The sequence below is a fragment of the Micromys minutus genome (assembly GCF_963924665.1).
Source record: "Micromys minutus genome assembly, chromosome: 10".
NCBI lineage: Eukaryota > Metazoa > Chordata > Mammalia > Rodentia > Muridae > Micromys > Micromys minutus.
The window spans coordinates 25021680-25044779 of NC_137979.1; the positions used below are offsets into that span (position 1 = coordinate 25021680).

Here is a 23100-nt window from a genome sequence, read left to right on the forward strand (position 1 = left end):
ATAAAAAAATAAAATAAACTCTCTTGTTCCTTAGCTCCTCTTTAAACCACTTCTGCTCTCACTCAGTCCATCTTCTATGTTGCATATGATATTTACCACACCATATTGTCTTAATACACTTTTATTATTTTGTGTCAGATGAATGTTTTTTTAAATATGTTTAAAGACCTACATATTGTAGGCTACGTTTTTGCACTGTGGTATTTCTTTGTACTGTTCAGCAGAGCTCTTCATTTCATTCTATAGCTATTAAGCATAATGTCATTGCCATTGAATATTTCTGTCTTTTAGACTTTATTTTTCACATGAGGAGGAAACAGGCTTAATTTACATATTTTCTGTGATGTCCCTGATAATTCTGTTATACTGTGCCAAAGATATTTCAGAGGTTAGCTATAACAACAGCCAACACAATTCAAATTTCTATCAGTGATTATCCACTTTTAAAGTGTGTCTGTATGTGTGTGTGTGTGTGCACACACACCCATGCCCACACACATAGGAGTGAACTCATAGATCACAAGTTGGAAAACAACGTAATACTTCAAGAAACAGAATAAAGTATAGAGAGAACCACAAAGGTGCATATTTCTATTGATGACTTCTCATAGGATCGAGTGAGTATGTTTCCCAGGCAGTGAGAAGCCCTTAGATGCACGATTTGCTTTACATTGAGATGATGTGACAGGGAGTAGTGATGAGCAGACTCTGAACAATTGAATTTGTGTGTCATTACCTACCAAGAACAACTGACCAAATAAATAAATGAAGGATATTCTATGCTGTAGCTAAGCAAAGAGTAGAAAAAAATAAGGAAAAGTTTATTTCTACAGAAATCAGACGAAAAATTTAGAAGTAGTCTTTGGTCTCATATGCATTCACAAACGGTCCTTTTGTGTGAGATGGGAAGTCAATGAACCTCATATGCTTCAGTCTATGAAACAGAAACTTCCCCATCACTTTTAGATTGATACGAGTGTTAAAAAGCTATCCATTAAAAATAGATGTTTTACTAAGTAAACTATGAAATACATGAGGTATCATTAGCTTCTAGGTTTCTTTACTCCCTCATCATCGATAAATGAATTTAGTGATCTCTAGTTATTAATCAATTACAAATCAAGACAAAAATTATACAAATGACAATTGTACATACTGATTACAACAAATTTGATAAGGTTCAAGACAAGTCAGATAGTATAACATGAGTAAAAATAATATGGGAATGTTAAAAGAAAAAACATCAAAACCATTATGGGAGAACCTGTAGGAAAGACTAGAAGGAAGCTGTTTAGTGAAGAGATTTCTTTGTGATTCAGTATCATAAATCCATTATGTAAACTATTTCAACTGATGTACTGTGAACACTGAAATCATAAAAATAATTTTGAAATTTTCATTAACATAAGGGAACATGGATCATATTAGACAGTCCCTCAAGCGCTGTACGTTTCAACGATTGTTTATGCAAGATAAGGAGAACATTGTAGTCAGGTATCAAAGACATTTCTTTCTTTGACTCCTGGACCAAATCTCTTTTTTTTCATGTATTGAACAGTTATGTAGCATGCCCTTCCTTGTAGGTCCTATGATGAGGGACAATATCTAATATAATGTCAATACATATATTACATACAATTAGTTATCTACCCAAAGTACTGCCTTTAGAGAGAGATTTTCTTACTGTAGATAACTCTTATTAAGGCTCTTTTCATGTCTCTGTTCCTCAGGCTGTATATGAAGGGATTTAGCATTGGAGTCACCACTGTGTACATCATAGCCATGGCCATCTCCTTATCAGCAGAGTTATTATCTGATGGACATAAGTAGAGACCAATAATTGTCCCATAGAACAGAGACACCACAGACAGATGGGAACCACAGGTAGAGAAGACCTTGTGGATGCCTTGAGTAGAAGGAACCTTAAGGATGGAGGAGATGATCCGTGCATAGGATATAACAATGAGTAGGAATGGAATAATAATAATGAGCCCTCCCATGATAAATATCATCAACTCATTAACATAAATGTCTGAGCAGGACAACTTCATAAGTGCAGAAATGTCACAAAAAAAGTGGAGAATCACATTCTTATCACAGAAGGACAGTCTAGCCATGAGCAAAGTGTGCATCATGGCATTAGATGTTGTCAACATCCACAGTAGTACCAATAGTGAAGCACAAAACTTGGTGCTCATAATGCTGGTGTAATGCAAAGGAAAACAGATGGCCACATAACGATCATAGGCCATGGCCACAAGAAGAAAGCTTTCCATGTCTCCAAAAACCATAAAGAAGTACAGCTGTGTCAGGCATCCTGAATAGGATATAGATGGTACTTGGCTCTGCATGTTCTGCAGCAACTTGGGCATTGTGACAGAGGAAAAGCAGAGATCAGAGAAGGACAAATTGCTGAGAAACAAGTACATGGGTGTGTGGAGATGGGAGTCCAGTTGAACAAGGAGAATGATTAGCAGGTTTCCCAGGACTGTGGTGAGGTACATGGCCAGGAACAGGGCATAGAACAGGAGATGATACTCTGATGGGATGGACAGACCCAGGAGAAGGAACTTTGATAACAAAGTTTGGTTGTTTCCAGTCATATTCTGCTCTAATGACTTTAACAAAAATTACATTTTCTTAAAATGTCAGTGCTTGTTCCTGTATGATATCATAGATCAATTCCACTCTTTTTCTTCATTTGATAACTTACAAAGAAGTTGTCTTTATTTTCACATTCTTTAATTTTTATATTCTTTACTTCGACATGACTTGGAATAATCTATACAAAAAGAAGACTCTATTTATATATTTGCCCAAAATCTCCTATTTTTTGCCACATGTCACAGAAGCTGGGACAAAAGAAAAGTCTTGTCTACTTCAACCCAAGGGCCACTCAGGTAAACAGGGGATGCTTAAACTGTAGGACAAGAAAGACTCGGCAGGTGGCATTTTAGGCAAGAGAATATCTCTTGTCATGTATAGGCACTAACATTTTCAAATCTTTGTATCCGCTCTTTATTAGATAGATTTTTTTATTTAATGCCGGTAGAAGTTTTGCCTATAGATGTGGATGATTGCATGCATGGTAGTACACATGGAGACCAAAGGGAAACACTTATACATCTCCTGGAAATGGAGTAAAATTTGGTGTGAGCTACCATGTTGGTGTTGGGAATCAGATCTATGTCTATATAGTGTTCCCAAATACTGGTCCAGCCCTTCAGCACTGTATCCAATTTATTATAACAAAGGTACTCAACAAATAGTTACTCCATCTTTCATTTTTATTAAGGTATCATTAAGAATGGACTGAGGAGATGTTCAAATGGATAATTGCTTGTCAAATAGGTATTAGTACCCATTTGTATCCCAAGAACAGGTATCAAAAGCCATGTATGGATATGCATGTGTAACATCAACTCTTTAGGGTGAAGATCGGGGATCTCTGAGCTTGGTGTCTCCCTAGCCTAGCTTAAACAGAGAGCTTTGGTTTCAGTAAAAAGTTTGGATCAGAAAATATTATTGAAAGCAGTTGAACAAGACATCTGACACCAACCTCAACCCCTGCATTAATACTTATACATAAATAGGCACACCTAAACATGAGCAGATACACTGCTGCATACGACACACACAAATAAATATATAAAATAAATGTCCAGATAACATTAGAGGCATCACAGTTAAAAGGAATACAATGGAGGGGGACATCCTAAGGTATCAAGGAGCATGTTGTGTTATACATAGCACTTTGCTTGTAAGTCCTTTCAAATCACTCTACTTCTACAAACAGTGAAACATTAGAAGCAACATTTAATTCCAACCCCTGTCTCATGTCTCAACACTATTTTATTCAGTAGGTTTAATCCACACTGGCATTGTGATATATAAATACAGTTTGCTCCAAATTCATTCCTTAGAGGGCCATCTTTTTAAGAATACAGTATCTATAACATATCCAAACACTGGTTGCTTATCCAACTTTTATCAACCACTACAGCCAAATATGGCCTCACATGGCATTTATCCATTTTAGTCTGCAGCAATGCTGTACTCTAAATTGAATTTTGTGACTCCATCATTTCTAATGTAATAATCTCCTTGCCTATTACATCTTCTCCTGTGCAGTGTAGCTTGTCCCTTTTATGTTTTCCCAACATAACTAAAAGAAGGTTTAAACACTGAAGCATTGCCCCTACACTAAAGAGTTGTTATTGCATTGACATGGGAAAATGCCCAGTAAGTAATTCTAATAAACCCCGTAATTATCAAAATATCAATATAATGATGTTAACACATTTTTGAATATTTTGAAGTGTTGCAAAGTATAAAAACGGCAAATAAAAATATCATACCTGAACACTACCAGTCATGGTATCATAAAAATGGACATGCAAGATCTGGAATTTGGAGGACAGTAAGATACCTCCTGATAATTTATCTAGGATGAATGAAGGTATATTAGTATTTCTGCTTCAAATCCCAGTCACCTTTATTCATTAACAGAACAGGACAGAACATTCTCTTCAGTCAACATCTTCTTACATGTCCCCTTCTATATATGGACTCAAAAAACTCTGCATCCCTGAGGAATCCTAATCTCGTTCAATTACCCAGGACCTATGTAGGACCAAATTTTCAAAGCCCTGAGGTAGGAACAGTTGGTGAACACTGATAAGTCCTTAATATTCTTAGTAAGATGGTGTAATGAAGAGAAATCATATGTATACTTACCCTTTGCCTGTTTATAAAATGCACAAGATTTATGTGTAGTCCTGTTTAAATCTCAGTAGACTAAACCCAAACTATTTAAAACCACTGAAGTAACTGTGAATTATTTTTTGAGCTAGACTATCAATTTGTGGGAATGGAGTTGTTGAGAGAATTCTTTTCTTACTTTCTAATTTTTAAAGCATGTATAGTGATTCCTCTTTCATTTCCTATTTTTATAATGTATGCAGACTTTCTTCATTTTTAGCATGACTAGTGGCTAATTACCAGTTTAAAAAACATAATTTTTTAAACATCTTTTGATATTTGGTTTTCATTTCAACTGATTTCTTTTTTGTGGTGTGTGTGTGTGTGTGTGTGTGTGTGTGTGTGTGTGTGTGTGTAGTCATTTTATCTACTTCTTTTGACTTTAAGGCATTTGTATTAGGAACTAATAAAATTAACTTTAGATCTTGTTCCTTTTTTAATGCTTGTATTCTGTGATATTAATTTTATTCCAAATTATGTTTGTTTATTTTTTCCAAAATTGCATTAGTTGTCCTTTCCTAGGGTCAAAAACTGTATATTTAGAATGGTCTCAGTTTAGATAATCCCATCTTGTTTCCCAACAACTAGAGCATCATAATCAGGAGTCAAGCAAAGTTGTCACAGTAACTCTTTCTCTGGGCGTAAATTAAAATTGGAATATTGCAATTGTAGGATAATATTAACATTTGAATAAGTATCCTAGTGAGTTTTACTCGTATTAAATATTAGAGACACCATAATAGAAGATTCTTAGGTTTATTCTGGCCAAGAAAGTTGAAATCTCATAGGTCTGTGAAGCTTTTAACTTCATGCAGCATTTGCACATAAACCTATCCTCTGTGATACCCAATGACACACAACATCAGAAATGCTATCTTCACGGTTTATATGAAAAGATAATTTTCTACAAGATATTTCAAAAGACATTTTCATTCTCTTAATGTTGGCAGATAACTTTAAAATATAAAATTTGTTAATAAAGATGAATTAAGAATTTTAAGAGGGAGACCTAAGAAGCTGGTCTTATTGTAAAACTTTGTGCTTTCTTTGCCAGATTTATATATAGTGGAATTTGTTAATGTCAGAATATTTCAGAAATCCAGAGCAGCCATACCATATCCACATATAAGTGTGCATAATGTAGAAATGTATAGGATAGAGAATATTTGCACATTAAAAGTATTTTTTAGTAAATCATCTCTATGGACTCTGAACTGGACAATATGAAAACTGCATGGGGACTGATATCCAGGGAAGACCTGAAAAGTGCAGGCTTGAAACCCAATACACTAAAAAACCAGGGTCTTTTCTTCCTTGGGAGATTGGAGAGTATTCATCAATGCCTTCAGTTGTATATATGGAGACATCACATTATGCCAGGAAATTTGACTCACTCAAAGTGGACTAAGGTACATAATAATCCAGTTGCAATATATATATATATATATATATATATATATATATATATATATAAGACTAATAGGAGGACAAAGTTGATTTGACAAATTAAATAAGCAAGCACTTGTTATATGTATATTGGAGATGGATCCTACATAATACTAGCATAGAAATATTCCCACACTTACTAACAATACAACCATATTTTTAGCATACTGATATCAATGATATCACAATAAATGAGTATAAAGTTGTGCATATCATTGTATGGTTCAGGAACATGAAAAAGTTTCAAACATAAAGTTCCATTTACTAATATGGTATATATAGTGAAAATGAATAAATGAAGTACAACACAGACTTCATATTTGATCACAGATTAATTTGAATGATATGAAAGAATAAAAGAGGATAGAAAAGAAAAGGAAGAAGCTGAAGGTAGGAGTTTTACTTTGAATTGTCTGTGTTTACAAGGTCTGTTGTACATTCTAGGAAAAAATCGTTCATCCTTAGAAATAAGAGTTCTCTAGGATAAGACAAAAATCCAACCTGAGTCCTAAGTTGCTATGTAAGCCATTCAAGTACATGAAGTTTTCATATGTATAGACATATAAAAAAGACAGTCTTTACTGAGGCTAAGGGAACATTGAGATACAAAAAACTGATAGAGCTGAAGAAAATTCATCATCATTGAAACCAAATAACCAACTGGCAAGTAAAAAAAAAAAGCTAACAAATTTTGTACCTCGGGTAAGAATAGAATATAAAAGATGGAATAAAGAAACATGAACCAGAAACCAAAGAATTAAGTTATTTATGGCTATAGAAGTCCTACCTATTTAAAATAGAGATAATGTGATGAATAAGAGATTATTGTAAGGCATTTATCTTGCATATATGTTCATTTTTATTTCTTTTAGAGGTAGCCTATTATTATCCTTACAGATATTACAGAAAGATCATGACATCCAGACTGTCATCTTTCAGTTCCTCCTCCTGGGCCTGGCAATTTCTCCTTAGCACCAGCACCTTCTCTATGCCCTTTTCCTGGCCATGTACTTTACCACTGTCCTGGAGAAACTTCTCATCATCTTTTTCATTTGTTTGAACTCCCATCTCCACACACCTGTGTACTTGTTTCTTAGCAAGTACTTGTCCTTCTCTGATCCTCTGCTTTTCCTCTGTCAAAATGCCCAAATTGCAGCTGAACATGCAGAGCCAAGTACCATCTATTTCCTATGAAGTATGCCTGACACAAGTGTACTTGTCCATTTTTGCAGCCTCTGAAAATTTCTTACTTGTGGCCATGGCCTATCACTGCTACTCCCCCTTTATTATACCAGCATCCTGAGCCCCAAGTTCTGTGGGAGTCTGCTGATGTTGTCCTGGGTATTGACCACAGCACATGGCATGTTGCACAGTTTGCTCTCAACTATCTTGTCTTTCTGTGAAACCACAGTGATCCCCCATTTTTTTTCTGTGATCTGTTTGCTCTACTGAATCAGACCAGCTTTTACATTCAAATTAATGAGCAGCTAAGGTTGATCATAAGGAGAGTTCGGTGCTATACTTCAATTTCTACCCATCATAGTATCTTATGCATACATCATCTCTTTTATCCTCAAGATAAAATTGTCATTTCAATTTTTGGCATCCATAAGCTCTTCTTCCCTTACGGTTCTCACCTGTCTGTGGTGTCACTATTATATTGTTGTACACTTATTGGCCTCTACTTAGGTTCCTCTGCTGATACCTCTACTCTAAAGGACTCTGTCATATCTATAATATACATAGTAATGATTCTCAGGTTGAACACTTTTATCTGTAGCCTGAGGAACAGAAACATGAAAGCAGTGCTTCAAAAGAAATCTCTTCTCTGATGATGATAACCAGCTTTCTGATTTTCATAACACAATCAATAAGATATATTAATAGATCTACTAGATTTACCCAACTTTTTTTCACTTTAGTCTGTTCTATTAAGTGAACATACTACATAATTATTTAATATGTAAGATGTGTATTAACTAGGTACCCCACTGTGAATTCATATCTATTCCATTCTAGAAAACTACTTAAAAAATTTTGTAGTTAGAGTTTTTTTTCTTCAAGAACACAGAAATATTATAGTAATTATATACTTTCTTTCTAACCCCAGGTTTGGGATATGGGGTTGCTTTATATTGTTCATGGCTGAAGACTATAAATTATCTTTTTCTCTGCCAGAAGCATGATTTTTCCCACCAGGAGATATTTTCTACAAATGTATGACACTTGGAATTCTGTGGTCTCTTGGGGGGGGTACAATGTTATAGCCCCAAGAGGAGATACAGCTGCTGTTTCTCTTGCTGCTACTTATGCTGCTGCTGCTCCTAATGCTTTCGTTATTCCTTATTGATAATTCTGGTATTGCTGCTTTCTGGTTGCACAGATCCTTTAAAGAAGATCAAAATTGTTATAGGAACCTAGATGCCCCTAGGAAGCAGGAAGTAGTATGACAAATACAATACTCCATTTGTCCCTTTGCCTTATTTCTCTTCTACTTAGTGTTATGGATTTGGAAGGGAAAAGGACAGAGAAAGATATTAGAAATAAATCCCATGAAGAAGCAATAAATATGGCAAAAAGAACCCTTTTGCTATATCTTTCTAAATGACACCTCATTAAAATTTGTCCTGGGATCTTATCATTGTGTTCAGAAGTTTTTTTTTTTTTTTTTTTTTTTTTGGTCTGTGGCATCACTTTTTATAATATGCTTTATAACTTGACTTTAATATTCAGTAACACAAAAATATCATCCCCCTACATACATCATGATGTCTCCCACATATATTGTCCTACAGAAAATCTAACACAAGTTTGTATCTAACTGTTGCTGCTCATCCTAATTTATGTTCATGTTTACATAAGCTTTTCTGAAATGGCCTTGAATAAAATTAATTTTTGTAACACTGTCACTACAGCATTATATATATGTTTTTCCCTGGGAATTATCTAATGCCCACAGGCTTTAATTTTTTCCCAGTAATGAGTCAAGGAGCTAGAGATAAATAGTTCAGTTTTTAAGGATGTTGCTACTCTTCTGTTCATTTGTACATTTTAAATTTTGGTTTAAAAACTTTATAGATATGTTTATTTTATTCTTCATTAAAGACAAATAGAGAAGGTAATCATATTTGTTTTGTGGATGGAAAGGGGGAACTTAACCTCCTGTATGACAGAATGTAAATGCTGAACCCATGTATGAGGAAAAACTATGTGATTATACAGATTTTTTTCATTTTCTCCTACTCCTCAAAGCAGAGATCCACTATTCTTTTAAAACTTTTAGCATCAGAATGGCATGGATAAGGTTTCCATTTATGTTTGACTCATTTCTTTTGCTGCCTCTTTTTATGGAAATAAGACCTACCCCTTTATAACACATTCTTTTTTTTTTTTTTTTTTGTTAGATCCATGAATAGTCTAAATGGTCTAAATTGATAGACTATTTTTTAACAGAGAAAATTTCAATAGTACATAACTTTGAGTTTGTGGTATAATTACTATTAAGAACACTGATATAGAGGATGTATGAAGAAGAACAATTTGGGCAAAAAATAAACAAATACCTCCCTGCTGTTCTCATCTGTCCAGAAGGCAACTTTATGTAGAGTCCTATCCAATGAAATCCAATGAGGAGCCCTGATCTTTTTATGTGCATCTCAAGCTTGGTCTTTGCCTTTTATTCTTTCTTGATTTACAATGAAACTTCCTATCCAGTTATCTGAGCAACCACATCTGTACACAGATATACTTCATAGGGATGTTTGCCTCAGGCATTGCACATTATCACAAATAAAGAAAAGTAGTTACTAATATATAACTTGTATCAGAGAGTGTTGCTTTGAAGAACCAGACCATATGGATTCCTATTGATTGATTGGCTTATTAGTTGATTGTTTTTATTATTTTTAGGAATGTGGAATAGTTTGTAACTTCAGAATTGAAAAGGTGTTTAAATGTAATTAGAACTTAAAGGAACAGTCTAGTAGGAGCCTAGAAGAAAATTGTGATTAGAGCAGTGCAGAAAATGGAGCCATAGCTCAATACATTTCAGAAGGGAACTATTTTAAAATTGGTTACAGGGGCCAATTGTTCAGTGTTTTAACAGAAAATATAACTTACCTTGGCCTTTGTTCTGGAAACTTGTCTGAGGAGAAATATTTAAATTGATAGAATAGTTTTTTTCACAGAGGATATTTCTTTTTTTTAAACAACTTTATTTTACAAAACAAAGATAAATGTACAGATTTTAAGCATTTTTTTGCGTAAAATTATACAATACATTTTTGTCAGTACTTTTTTTCAGATTTTAAAATAATTTTTACATAAAACTATATGAATATATTTTTAGTCTTTTTTTGATTTTTTTAGAGGTTTGACAGTATGCATTGAAAACTTAATAGTTACAATGAGCAAAAAGTACATGTAAAACAAAATGTAACATGGAAATAGTCAAAGTTTACTTGTTGTGTAAGATTTTTTTGTTTTGTTTTGTTTTGTTTTGTTTTCTTTATTTCTTGGACTTCATACAGTCCGTGAGTTGTTTCTGGGGCAGTGCGAGCCTCTGGGGTTAGCATCCCACTATCAGTGACTGCATATTATGTCTGTTCTTTTGTGACTGGGTTATCTCACTCAGAATGATATTCTCTAGATGCAGCCATTTTCTTAAGAATTTGGTCAAGTCATTGTTTCTGGTGGCTGAGTAGTATTCCATTGTGTAAATGTACCACAATTTTTGTATCCATTCATCTTCTGAAGGACATCTGGGTTCTTTCCAGCTTCTGGCTATTATAAATAGAACTGCTATGAACATTGTGGTGCATATATCTTTATTGTGTACTAAGGTGTCTCTGGGGTATATGCCCAGAAGTGGAATAGCTGGGTCTTCAGGTAGTATTATGTCCAATTTTCTGAGGTATCGCCACACTGATTTCCAGAGTGGTTGTATAAGTTTGCAACCAAACCAACAGTGGAGAAGTGTTCCTCTTTCTCTGCAACCTTGCCAGCATCTGTTGTCATCTGAGTTTTGGATCTTGGCCAATCTGACTGGTGTGAGGTGGAATCTCAGGGTTGTTTTTATTTGCATTTCCCTGATGGCTAAGGATGTCGAGCACTTCCTCAGATATTTCTCAGCCATTCGATATTCCTCAACTGAGAACGTTTTGTTTAGCTCTGTACCCCATTTTTTAATAGGGTTATTTGATTCTCTGGTGTCTAGCTTTTTGAGATCTTTGTATACCTTAGATATTAGGCCTCTATCTGATGTGGAGTTGGTAAAGATCTTTTCCCATTCTGTTGGCTGCCATTTTGTTTTCTTGACAATGTCCTTAGCCTTACAGAAACTTTGCAATCTCATTAAGTCCCATTTGTTAATCTTTGACCTTAGAGCTTGAGCCATTGTTGTTTTGTTCATAAAATTTTCTCCTGTGCCTATATGTTCTAAAGTTTTTCCTACTTTCTCATCTAATATTTTCAGTGTATCTGGTTTAATGTGGAGATCTTTGATCCACTTACACTTGAGCTTTGTACAAGGAGATAAGAAAGGGTCTATTTTCATTCTTTCTCCATATTCTTGCAAACATGGGTTTTCACCACAGTTGGTTTGTTGTTGTTGTTGTTGTTTTTGTTGTGTGTGTATTTAAATTTGAGATGTTATCCCTTTACCCTGTCCTCCTCCCACCCCTCCCCCCTCCATTTGCCTTCACAAAGGTGCACTCCCTTCTGATCCCCCCTCTCCACACCATTGCCTTGGCATTCCCCTACATTGGGAAAACATGTCCTCTCTGGAACAAAAGTCTTTTCTCACATTGATGCCAGACACTGTTATCTTAAACTACATATCTAACTGGATCAAAGTGCACAAAAGTTTATCGTTTTACTCCATGGTAAGTTTAGAAGGTTTGGTTGGTTGATAATATTGTTATCTTCCCACGAGGTTGAAACCCTTTCAGCTCCTTAGGTTTTTTCTTTCACAACCTCATTGAGATCCTCAAGTTCAGAGCAATAGTTATCTACAAGCATGCTCAGCTGCACATATATGACTGTAACATAGTCCCTGAGGGGATATCTTTGTTTGGTTCCTGCCAGTAAGTAATTTTGGGGATCTGCTATAGTGCTTGGATTTGGTGACTGCATATGTGGTGGATCCCCAAATGAGGTGGCTTCTGAGTGATCTTTTCTTCAATCCCTGTTTCTCTATTTGACCTTGCATCTCCTCCTATGAGAGTTTTGTTTTCTTTTCTAAGAAGGACTGAGGAATGCCCATTTTGGACTTCCTTCTTTTTGAGCTTCATAATGTCTATGAATTGTTTCTTGGGTATTGGGTATTCAGAGCATTCTGGGGCTAGTCAACGCTTATCAGTGAGTACATACCATGTGTGTTCTTTTGTGACTGGGTTATCTCACTCAGGATAATACTCTCGATTTCCATTCATTTGCCTATAAATTTTACAAAGTCACTGTTTCTAATAGCCGAGTAGTACTCCATTGTGTAAATGTACCACACTTTCTGTATCCATTAATTTGTTGATGGACATCTGGGTTCTTTTCAGCTTCTGGATATTATAAATAAGGCTGCTATAAGCATGGTGGAGCATGTGTCCTTGTTATATGTTGAAGCACCTTTGAGGTTTATACCCAGGAGTGAAATATCTAGGTTTTTAGGTAGTACTATGATCAATTTTCTGAAGAACCACCAGACTGATTTCCAGAGTGGTTGTACCATCTTACAACTCCACCAACAATGGAAGAGTGTTCCTTTTTCCACATCCTTGCCAGCATTAGCTGTCACCTGAGTTTTTGATCTTAGCCATTCTGACTGGTATGAAGTGGACTCAGGATTGTTTTGACTTGCATTTTTTTGGTGACTAGGAATGTTGAGCATTTCTTTAGGTGCTTCTCAGCCATTCTATATTCCTCTGTTGAGAAGTCTCTATGTAGCTCTGATCCACATTTTTAATAGGATTCTTTGATTCTCTATGGTATAGATTCTTGAGTTCCTTTTATATATTGGATACTAGCCCTCTATCAGATGTAGGATGGGTAAAGATCTTTTCCCATTCTGTTGGTTGTCATTTTGTCCTTTTGAGAGTGTCCTTGGCCTTACAGAAGCTTTGCACTTTCATGAGGTCTTATTTGTTGATTCTTGATCTTACAGCATAAGCCATTGGTGTTCTGTTCAGAAAAATTTCCCCTATGCCTATGTGTTCTAAGCTCTTATCCACTTTCTGTTTTATTAGTTTCAGTGTACCTGGTTTTATGTGGGAGTCTTTGGTTCACTTAGACGTGAGCTTTGTACAAGGAGATAAGAAGGGACCAATATGCCTTCTTCTGCATGCTGACTGCCTGTTAAACCAGCACAATTTCTTGAAGAGGCTCTCCTTTTTCCATTGAATGTTTTTAGCTCCTTTTTCAAAGATCAAGTGACCATAGGTGTGCGAGTTCATTTCTGGGTCTTCAGTTTTATTCCATTGGTCTATCTACCTGTCTCTGTACCAATACCAGGCAGCTTATTTTTCACAATTATTTTGTAACATAGCTTGAGATAAGTTTTCCTCTTAGCACTGCTTTTATTGTATCCCATAAGTTTGGGTATGTTGTTCCTTCATTTTTGTTAAATTTTAAAAAGTGTTTGATTTCTTTATTTCTTCCTTGACCAAGCAGTCATTGAATAGAGTCATTGTTTATCTTCCATGTGTATGTGGGCTTTTGTTGTTGTTGTTTTTATTGAAGACCAGCCTTAGTCCATGGTGATCTGATAGAATGCATGGAATTATTTTGATCTTCTTGTAGCTGTTGAGGCCTGCTTTGTGATCAACTACATAGTCAATTTTGGAGAAGGTGCCATGAGGTGCTAAGAAGCTGTATTTTCTCTTTTAGGATGAAATATTTTCTGTTAGCTTCACCTCACTTACAGAGAGTGGGGTGTTGAAGTCTCCCAGTATTATTGTGTGTTGTGTAATATATGCTCTGAGCTTTAGTAGAGTTTCTTTTATGATGTGAATGCTCTTGTATTTGGAGCATAGATGTTCAGGATTGAGAGTTTCTCATGATAGATTTTTTTTTCCTTTGATGAGTAACAAGTGTCCTTTTCTGTCTTTTTTTGATGACTTCTGGTTGAAAATTAGTTTTACTCAATATCAGGATGGCTACTCCAGCTTTTTTTTGGGGGGGGCATTTGCTTGGGAATTTTTTCCCCAACCTTTTACTCCGAGGGAGTGTCTGTCTTTGTTGCTGAGATGAGTTTTCCATATGCAGCAAAATGCTGAATCCTGTTTGCATATCCAGTATGATTGTCTTTTTATTGGAGAATTAATTTTAAAATGTGCTAATTGACATAAAAAGACTGTGCAGGGACAGAAAGAGTTCAAGATGTGCATGTTCTTCTTCTTCAAGATAACAAAATGGCCCACGTGGAAAATTTCCCCAAAGTAGTGAGAATTACTAGAGGCAGAATTAGTTTCACATGGAAATGATGTATATGTTTTAGTGGTCAGGAGTCAGTAGAATATAGAGAACTGGGTTTGTGTGTCAACAGTGACAAAAAAAACTGAGGAAAGAAATGGACCAGGGTTATTTCATGCTACAGTTAAGGAAAGAATATGGAAATACAGAGAAAATTTCTTTATTTTACAGAAGTGATAGATAAGAGTGAATGATTTCATAAAGTTATTGCCCCTTCATGTAGGATGGAAAATCACTTCAGTTTACATACTTCAATCTGTGAAACAGAATATTCTCTTTCTCTTTGGAATTTTCCCAAGAGTAGACTAAGCCATCTACTAAAAATAGATAGTTTACACAATAGATATGGATATTCATGAGTAATTATGGACCTCTAACTCTCTTCTTTTCCTTATCATAAAGAAGTAAATAATCAATTTCAAATATTTGGATAAAAATTTAAAAGGAACTTGATCATACAAAACACTTTTTGTATTTTATTTTTATTCAGATTTGTTCAGGGATAAGACAAGTCACAAAGTCTATTGTAAATCTTTGGAAATGAGATAAGAAAATAAAATCTGTCAAAATTAGTATAGGAAAACCTTAGAAGAAAGTTGGGTTATGGAGCATTTTATTGATATGGAATATAATAAATACATTATTTAAGTGATTTTAACAGAAACATCACTGAACACGGAAGCCAATGCAAAATGACAATTTATAGTAGCTTAAGATACACAGAGAACATATTAGAAAACACTTTACACAGTATGAATTTCCAGGGTTCTTTATGCAAAGTAAAATGGCACTTGTAGATAGATATCAAAGACATTCTTTCTCAATTGTACCAAAACTCAACTCTTTTATGTATTGTACAGTCATTTAGAATGCTATTTCTTGTATGTTTATGAGGAGGGAAAATCTGATGTAAAATATTAACATCAGTACATTTATTGCAAAAATAGCTAAAATCTCAAGTGCTACCATTGCAGAGATATTTTCTTACTATAGATAACTCTTAGTATGGCCCTCTTCATATCTCTATTTCTCAGGCTGTAGATGAAGGGATTCAACATGGGAGTCACTACTGTATACATCATGGTCATGGCAGTCTTTTTTATACTGGAAATATTACCTGATGGACATAAGTAGAGACCAATAATTGTCCCATAGAACAGTGATACTACAGACAGATGGGAACCACAGGTTGAAAAAACCTTGTGGATGCCTTGAGTGGATGGAACCTTAAAAATGGAGGAGATTATTCTTGCATAAGATGTAACAATGAAGAAGAATGGAATAACAATGAGGAGCACAGTCATGATAAATACCATCAACTTATTAACATAAGTGTCTGAGCAGGCCAGCTTTAGGAGAACAAGTAGGTCACAGAAAAAGTTGAGTACCACATTGTCCTCACAAAAAGATAGTCTTACTGCAAGCAGGGTGTGCATCATAGCATGGGATGCTGTTAGCATCCACAATAGCAGCATTAGACATGCACAGAATTTTAGGCTCATAATGCTGGTGTAATGCAAAGGAAAGCAGATGGCTATGTAGCGGTCATAGGCCATGGCCACAAGAAGGAAACTCTCCATATCTCCAAAAACCATGAAGAAGTATGTTTGTGCCAGGCAGCCTTCATAGGAGATAGATGAGTCCTGACTCTGTATATTCTGCAGCAATTTTGGCATTGTGACAGAGGAAAAACAAAGATCAGAGAAGGACAAATTGCTGAGAAATAAGTACATGGGTGTGTGAAGATTAGAGTCCAGTTGAACAAGGACAATAATTAGCAGGTTTCCCAAGATGGTGGTGAGGTACATGACAAGGAACAAAGCATAGAACAGGTGCTGGTGCTCAGGCTGGATAGGCAGGCCCAGGAGAAGAAACTGGGTGATGACAGTTTGATTGTTTATTATCATTCTTCTTCTCCAGTATCCTAATTAGAAAATATCAGGACCTTAAATATGTGTGTGTGTGTGTGTGTGTGTGTGTGTGTGTGTGTGTGTGTGTGTGTGTTTGTGTGTACATATATATATATATATATATATATATATTATATATGTACTACAAAAACAATGAGAGTCATCATAGTGATTATAATCTCAAAAATCCTAATGTTTGTAAACAATCAAAATAATGATATTTATCAAATGAAAATAGACCCATATTTGTCTTTGTGCACAAATTTCAAATCCGAGTGGGTCAAAGACCTCAACATAAAACCAGATGAACTCAATCTAATAGAAGAGAAACTGAGAAAGATCCTTGAACTCTTTTACACCAGGAAAGATTTTTTTAAACATAACTCCAATGGCTCATGCTCTAAGATCAATAATTGATAAATGGAATCTAATGAAACTGCAAGGCTTCTGTAAGGCAAAGAACATAGTCAATAAGACAAATCAGCAACCTACAGATTGGAAAAAAATTTTCACTAACCCCACATCTGATAGAGGGATAATATCCAAAATATATAAAGAACTCAAGAAGATAACCATCAAAAAACCAAACAACCCTATAAAAATGGGGCATAGATTCTAACTAATAATTCACAACAGTGGAATCTCAAATGGATGAGATATATCTAAAGAAAAGTTGAAAGTCATTAGTGATCAGAAAAAAACACAAATCAAATTGATGACCCTGAGATTCCTCCGTAGTGAAATTGGTGGATCAGAATGGCAAAGATAAAGAACATTAGGTGACAACACAAGTTGGTTAGAATGTGGATAAACAGGAAAACTCCTCTATTGCTGGTGGGATTGCAAACTGGTACAATAACTCTGTAGATCAATTTGAAGGTCCCTCAGAATAGAAATAGAGCTACCTAAATAACCAGCAGTATGACTCTTGGGAATGTACACAAAAGATATCCCACCATGCCACAGGGGCGCATGTTCCACTAGGTTTATACCAACCTTATTTGTGAAACCCAAAAGCTGGAAAAAATCCAGATGTCTCATGACAGAAGAATGGATACAGAAAATGTGATTAATTTCCACAATAGAATATTACTCAGTTATTAAGAATGAGGAGTTCCTGAGTTTTGCAGGCAAATGGATAGAACTATAAAACATCATTCTGAGTGAGGTCACTCAGACCCAAAATGACATTCACAGTATCTACTCACTAATAACTGGATATTAGTCTTCAAAACAGTATAAAATACTCACAATACAGTACACATAACACAAAAAAGTCAGCAAGCTGAAGGGGCCAATTGTGGATGCCTCAGTCATAGTTGGTAGAAAGAAGAAATCAATGACAAGGGGCAGGGAGGGATGGACCTTGGAGTCAAAGAGGATGGGGAAGAAGGGAAGATGTTCTGGTATTGGGTGGAAGGAAAAGGCTGAAGCCAGGATGTCCAGCAGAAAGAATGGAAACAAGTGTCTGTCCCTGGGAGGTAGAAGGTTAGGAAAACCCTCCAGAATGCACCAGAGACCTGGAAGGTGAGAGGCTATCTAGGCTAAAAGAAGGAACCCTAGATGAAATGCCCTAAAGTGGGGAGAGAGAACTTGTAGAGCCCACCTCCAGGAGATAGGGCATCAAATAAGAGATGGAGTTGCTATCACACAGTCAAAATTCTGACCTATAATTATTCCTGTCTGAAATAATTTCAGGAATAGAATTGTAGAAGAGCCTTCAGAAAAGAAAGTCCAGCAACATGTCCAAAATTTGACCCAGGTCAAGGGGAGGCCCCAAGGCCTGACACCATGATAGAGGTTATGAAGCATTCACAAAAAGTCATCATGACTGCCCTATGAAAGACCCAGCATGCAACTAAATGTCTGTTACAGATATTTACACCCAACCAATGAACAGAAGCTACTTACCCCTATGGCTGAATTACAGAAAAGCTGGAGGAAGCTGAAGAGGAGGGTGACTTTGTAGGAGGACCAGGATCCTCAATTTAACTGGAACTTCAAGATCTCTCAGACACTGGATCACCAATTAGCTTGTATACACCAGCTGATATGAGGCCCACAACACATATACAGCAGAGGACTGCTAAGTCTGGGTTCTGTCACAGAAGATGCACCTAATCTACAAGATACTGGAGGCCTGGAGAGTTCAGAGGTCTGGTAGAGTTGGTGGGGTAGAATCATCTTGGTGTACACAGAGGTGCAGATATCTTTTATGATTTTCTACCTCTTATTGTTTGTTTGAAAGTTCTATGTTATTTATACTAAGATGCTAATGCTTTTCTCTCCTACTTCCTGCTTATCCTGTGTAACTAGTTTGTTCATTGTAATTTATTCTATGTTATTTTGTATATTGAAATTATTAAAGAAATTTTCTAAACTTTATCATCTTATTTTTATATAAATTTTAAGAAAATCACACATGACCCAGTGTCTTATATTACCATTTTAAACTCAGACCTGCATGACCTTGCAATGTACAGCTATCTGCTCCATTGTTAACTATCTTCTGTTCATTGGATGTATAACAGGTATCAGAAGCTTGAAAGCCCCAAGTCGTCACCATATTGTTTCCCAAAGAATTCTTCATTTCCTTCCCTCTCCAGTCTATCTTAGTATAAACAAAAGAAAATCAAGTTTGAGTCAGGTCTATGTGAATTTCATTTCATTCATACTTTCTTACATTAAACTACCATCTTATATTATCCAGAAACTCTTCAATTCTCCTCCTACTTTATCCATTCTTCTCTGTGAGATTACATTAATATATGATGATCATATATTATCTTCATGGAATACAAAAGCAGAGCCAGTTTATGTTCATGTACTTATCTCTCCTGATCCTTGTCTTTCATCATGATTCATCTAACTGTAGCATTCAAACAGATGAGTCCCTTCACATAATTGATTCAACTTTTTTCAGACTACCAGTGTTGCTCTGAGGATGATCACAAAGCTCCTTTTAGGCACACAAGGCTGTCTCATTATCTCACAGGTGACAGTCATATATCCCACATGGTCTCATGTGTTTTTTTCTCAACATTCAGTGCTGTGGTAAAGCACCTTACATCCCACATTTTGGTGGTGCTCCTTCAACCTCCTCTTGCCTCTCACTTCCTCCCTTGTATTTTTCCTTCATCTGGTTTATCCTCATTTCTGTATCAGGCTTATTGCTTATTATATATTCAACTAAATTTATTTTTCTCTTTGTACTGAGTGTGACATTCAGCCATGCTCCAGACCAACCTATACTTATACTAAACAATTAATACTTTGATTCTGCTTTAAGCTATCCTTTTATCAGCTGTCACCTATTTGCAGGAAAGGTCATATATCCTATTCTATTTGGATCTTTACAATCATTATTAATCTACAACTCGGGCCAGTGCTAGTCAAGATGTAGAAATTTGGTAAGTGAACGTTTCTTACCTGCCTTTCAAACTAATGCAGATTTAAATTAAAATGTAGAAATTTAAATAGAAGCTCTTGAAAACTGAGCCATACATTCTAAACTCTTTACTGTTTGTCAGACATCTAATGTTGCACTTCTGTAGTGTTAGGGTTAATCATTTACATTCTCAGTAATATTGTGACTACAAATAATTCACATATGTTTTAATCCACATAATATCACAGATATTGGTAAAAACACAGATAGAATGAAAAATTTTATGAATTATGAAAAGGAGGAAGCGACAAGTTATTTTGGAATTTTCACTTGTGTTATTCCTCAGTGTTTATACTGTATACAATGGTGACTTTATACATCAAGTGGGTTAAACACTGATGCTGATTTGGAAAATTCCAGGTTGCTATGCAGAGTCTATAAATGTCATTAAAATCCTTGACTTTGACTAACAGAACTAACATTTCAACATATGGTGAGGTTCACACATTTAGATAAAATAATTAGGATCAAAGAATATTTAAGTGCAGCAAACATCATATGCCTTAGCTATGTGTCTAATTAGAAAATATCTACTCTTATCAGAGACTTCGATGTTCAAGATAATTCTCCAAATGTTTCCCTTATCAGTATCTAATAATCACACACACACACACACACACACACACACACACACACACACACACACACACACCACTGTGGACAACCATGGCTAATGATTTTATTGCATCTCTTAAAGATAACAGAACAGGAGAAATTTCATGAAATCTAAGCAACTTTTCGGATTGCTGTACTCCAGTCTGACCACTTGTGCCTTCACAGATATGGTTAATGCAGTTAACTTCAGAGTTTACACACTTAGATACTGTGGTGCAGCATTACAAAAGGGAAAAAATGTAGAAAAGAGTGATGCACCATTTAAGATGATCTCCATATATATCACAGACTGTCCTTAAGCATGTAACATGTTGCTGTTACCTGAGCACTGGAATGACAGGCTATTGACAAAATGTCCAAGTTTCTTCTTCCCTGAAATTGAGCATTCACTGTTTTATGGAGGCAATTTTGAAAGATAAGAACTAGAGAAACCACCAGCAGTTGTTACCACTGATGGGTCAATAAACTTCAGAAAGTTTTATATCTGTTAATTCTACAGTTCTCAAATAAATCAGCAAATGCAAATGACAAGGGATGATTCTAAAGTTTTGTGCACCTGTGCAGAAGTTTGGAATCTACAGAAGCACTGAGTTTTGTTAAGTAGATTTTACTGTACATTTAATGAACTACTAAATGACATCAATGCTATTCTCGATTAACTGCACTTAGGACCAATCACATGCATTACCAGTAACCAAAAAATGATTAATGAACATGAACACATAAAAATAACCATCATCTTAAGAAAAACATAGTTCAGAGTTTAAGACCCCAAAGGTTAAAGTATATTAAACAGTCTTTCAGTAGTACAGCACTAAAATTTACCTCACAGAGCTGTGTTAAAATGGTATGCTACAGAGGGAAAAAAGAAGTAATGAGTAATTGGAATGAATGCATCAATAGGAATGGGATAAATGATCACCATGAAACAAATATTAGCACATGATATGGAAGTCTTGTGTGACAAAGAAGAGGAGAAGGATATCAAACCTGGAAAACTGGCATGAATAAAGAGGAATTTCAAATGACAGCAAGACACCAACTAATTTTCTGAACTCTACTCAGGTCTGATGAAGCTGAGTCAGTTTCTGGTTCAAGACGCTGCTCACCTTCATTTTATTTGTAGACACAGGAACTAGCACCCTCCATACTCATCACCCTGCCATCCCTGGGACTCAGGTGCCCAGAATCCCAGAGGAATAAAGAACCTATATGACTTGTTAAAGACATAATAACTACTTAGCACATTTCTGTGGCCAATTCACCTCAGAGATCTCTAGTGGAGACCAATTTTGGTCACTTATAACTATTTGCTACACTTAATAGAATGTAGAATTTAATGATGACAACAACAAGCAAAACCAATACATAAACAGAAGCAACAATAAATCCAAAAAGCATTAAAAGATTGACATGCCTTCATTCCCTGTTCAGATTATCTTCATGACATCTGTTGACTGGAGCCCTCTTAGAGGAGGAAGGGAAAAGTAAAACTGCAAAACACCCCATATTATCAGGAATTTTCTGACTATTAATAACTCAAAGTTTCACACAACAAAAAATGTTCCAAGATAGCATCAGTGATTTTTACATTTTTGGATGTGAGCCTAGCCTTTAACTGCTGAGATATCGTTCCAGGCCATACAACAGTACAATGAGACCATAGAAAACCCCACACACTGGGAAGCTTCCAATGATAGCATCTCAGTGCCACATGACTGACTACCTGCAATAGGACTTGGGACAGATATACAACCTTCCTGAAAATTTAAACTTCATTACTCAAATTTCTATGTTTGTCAATGTGTGAAAAGGCAGCAATATGGCAGTCAGATGGCATGCTTAAGACTTCCTCAAGTGAATAGAGAAGAAGCCCATGTTTCCATACATTTTTAAACATTTTGTCTTCTTTCCTCTCTATGTAACATTATTTGAACCACCTGCCACCATTATCCAACCCCTCACAATATATGTGAGATTACTTTTACAGTTCCATGATGTATGAATTCAACATTGGTCACAAGGTCGTAGATGACATGTTGAAGTCTTTCCTTCATTATAATTTCATAAACTTGTCAGTCCTGTATATTACATTGAAACACATTCAATGCCCAGTAAATATTGGTCTTTATTGATCTAAGTTTTATTTAGTTTTTTTTACAGATGATTAACTTTTCTTTTAATTATTTTTTCTTATTAAATTTTGTTTGTAATTTGAATATATAAAGTGTGATCTAAGTATGTGTTTAGATATTTAAACACAGTGATGACTGCACAGGTTTATATAACAACCAAATTTTGCCTGCTAGTCAATTGGTTTTAATTACCCAAGAAGAATGACACCATCAACTTTGAGTTTTGGTTCAGGAGGTTATAGGCAGGTGTTCTTGTAGGATTACTAACAGAAGGGGAGAGGCTTATCTCTGATTCTTTGTTATGATTTGGGACTCTTTTCCTACT

The 23100-nt window shown here is 35.5% G+C and overlaps 2 protein-coding genes across 3 annotated transcripts in view; both read right to left on the reverse strand.

The window, feature by feature from the left end:
- Positions 1-23100, reverse strand: part of LOC308425169 (uncharacterized protein) — a gene marked incomplete at both ends in the record, with an annotated part of 55268 nt that overhangs the window by 14386 nt on the left and 17782 nt on the right. The gene's annotated exons all lie outside the window — the stretch shown is intronic.
- On the reverse strand, positions 1665-16574 carry LOC308426159 (olfactory receptor 1500; the record flags this gene model as incomplete). Of its 2 annotated transcripts, XM_080923918.1 has the most annotated exons (2): positions 1665-2459; positions 16431-16574. In XM_080923918.1, 2 exons carry the CDS (start codon positions 16572-16574, stop codon positions 1665-1667), a joined length of 939 nt encoding a protein of 312 aa, XP_080780044.1. The 2 variants fall into 2 exon arrangements, with proteins under 2 accessions (XP_080780044.1, XP_080780043.1); XM_080923917.1 differs by lacking the exon at positions 16431-16574 and having other exon boundaries at positions 1665-2603.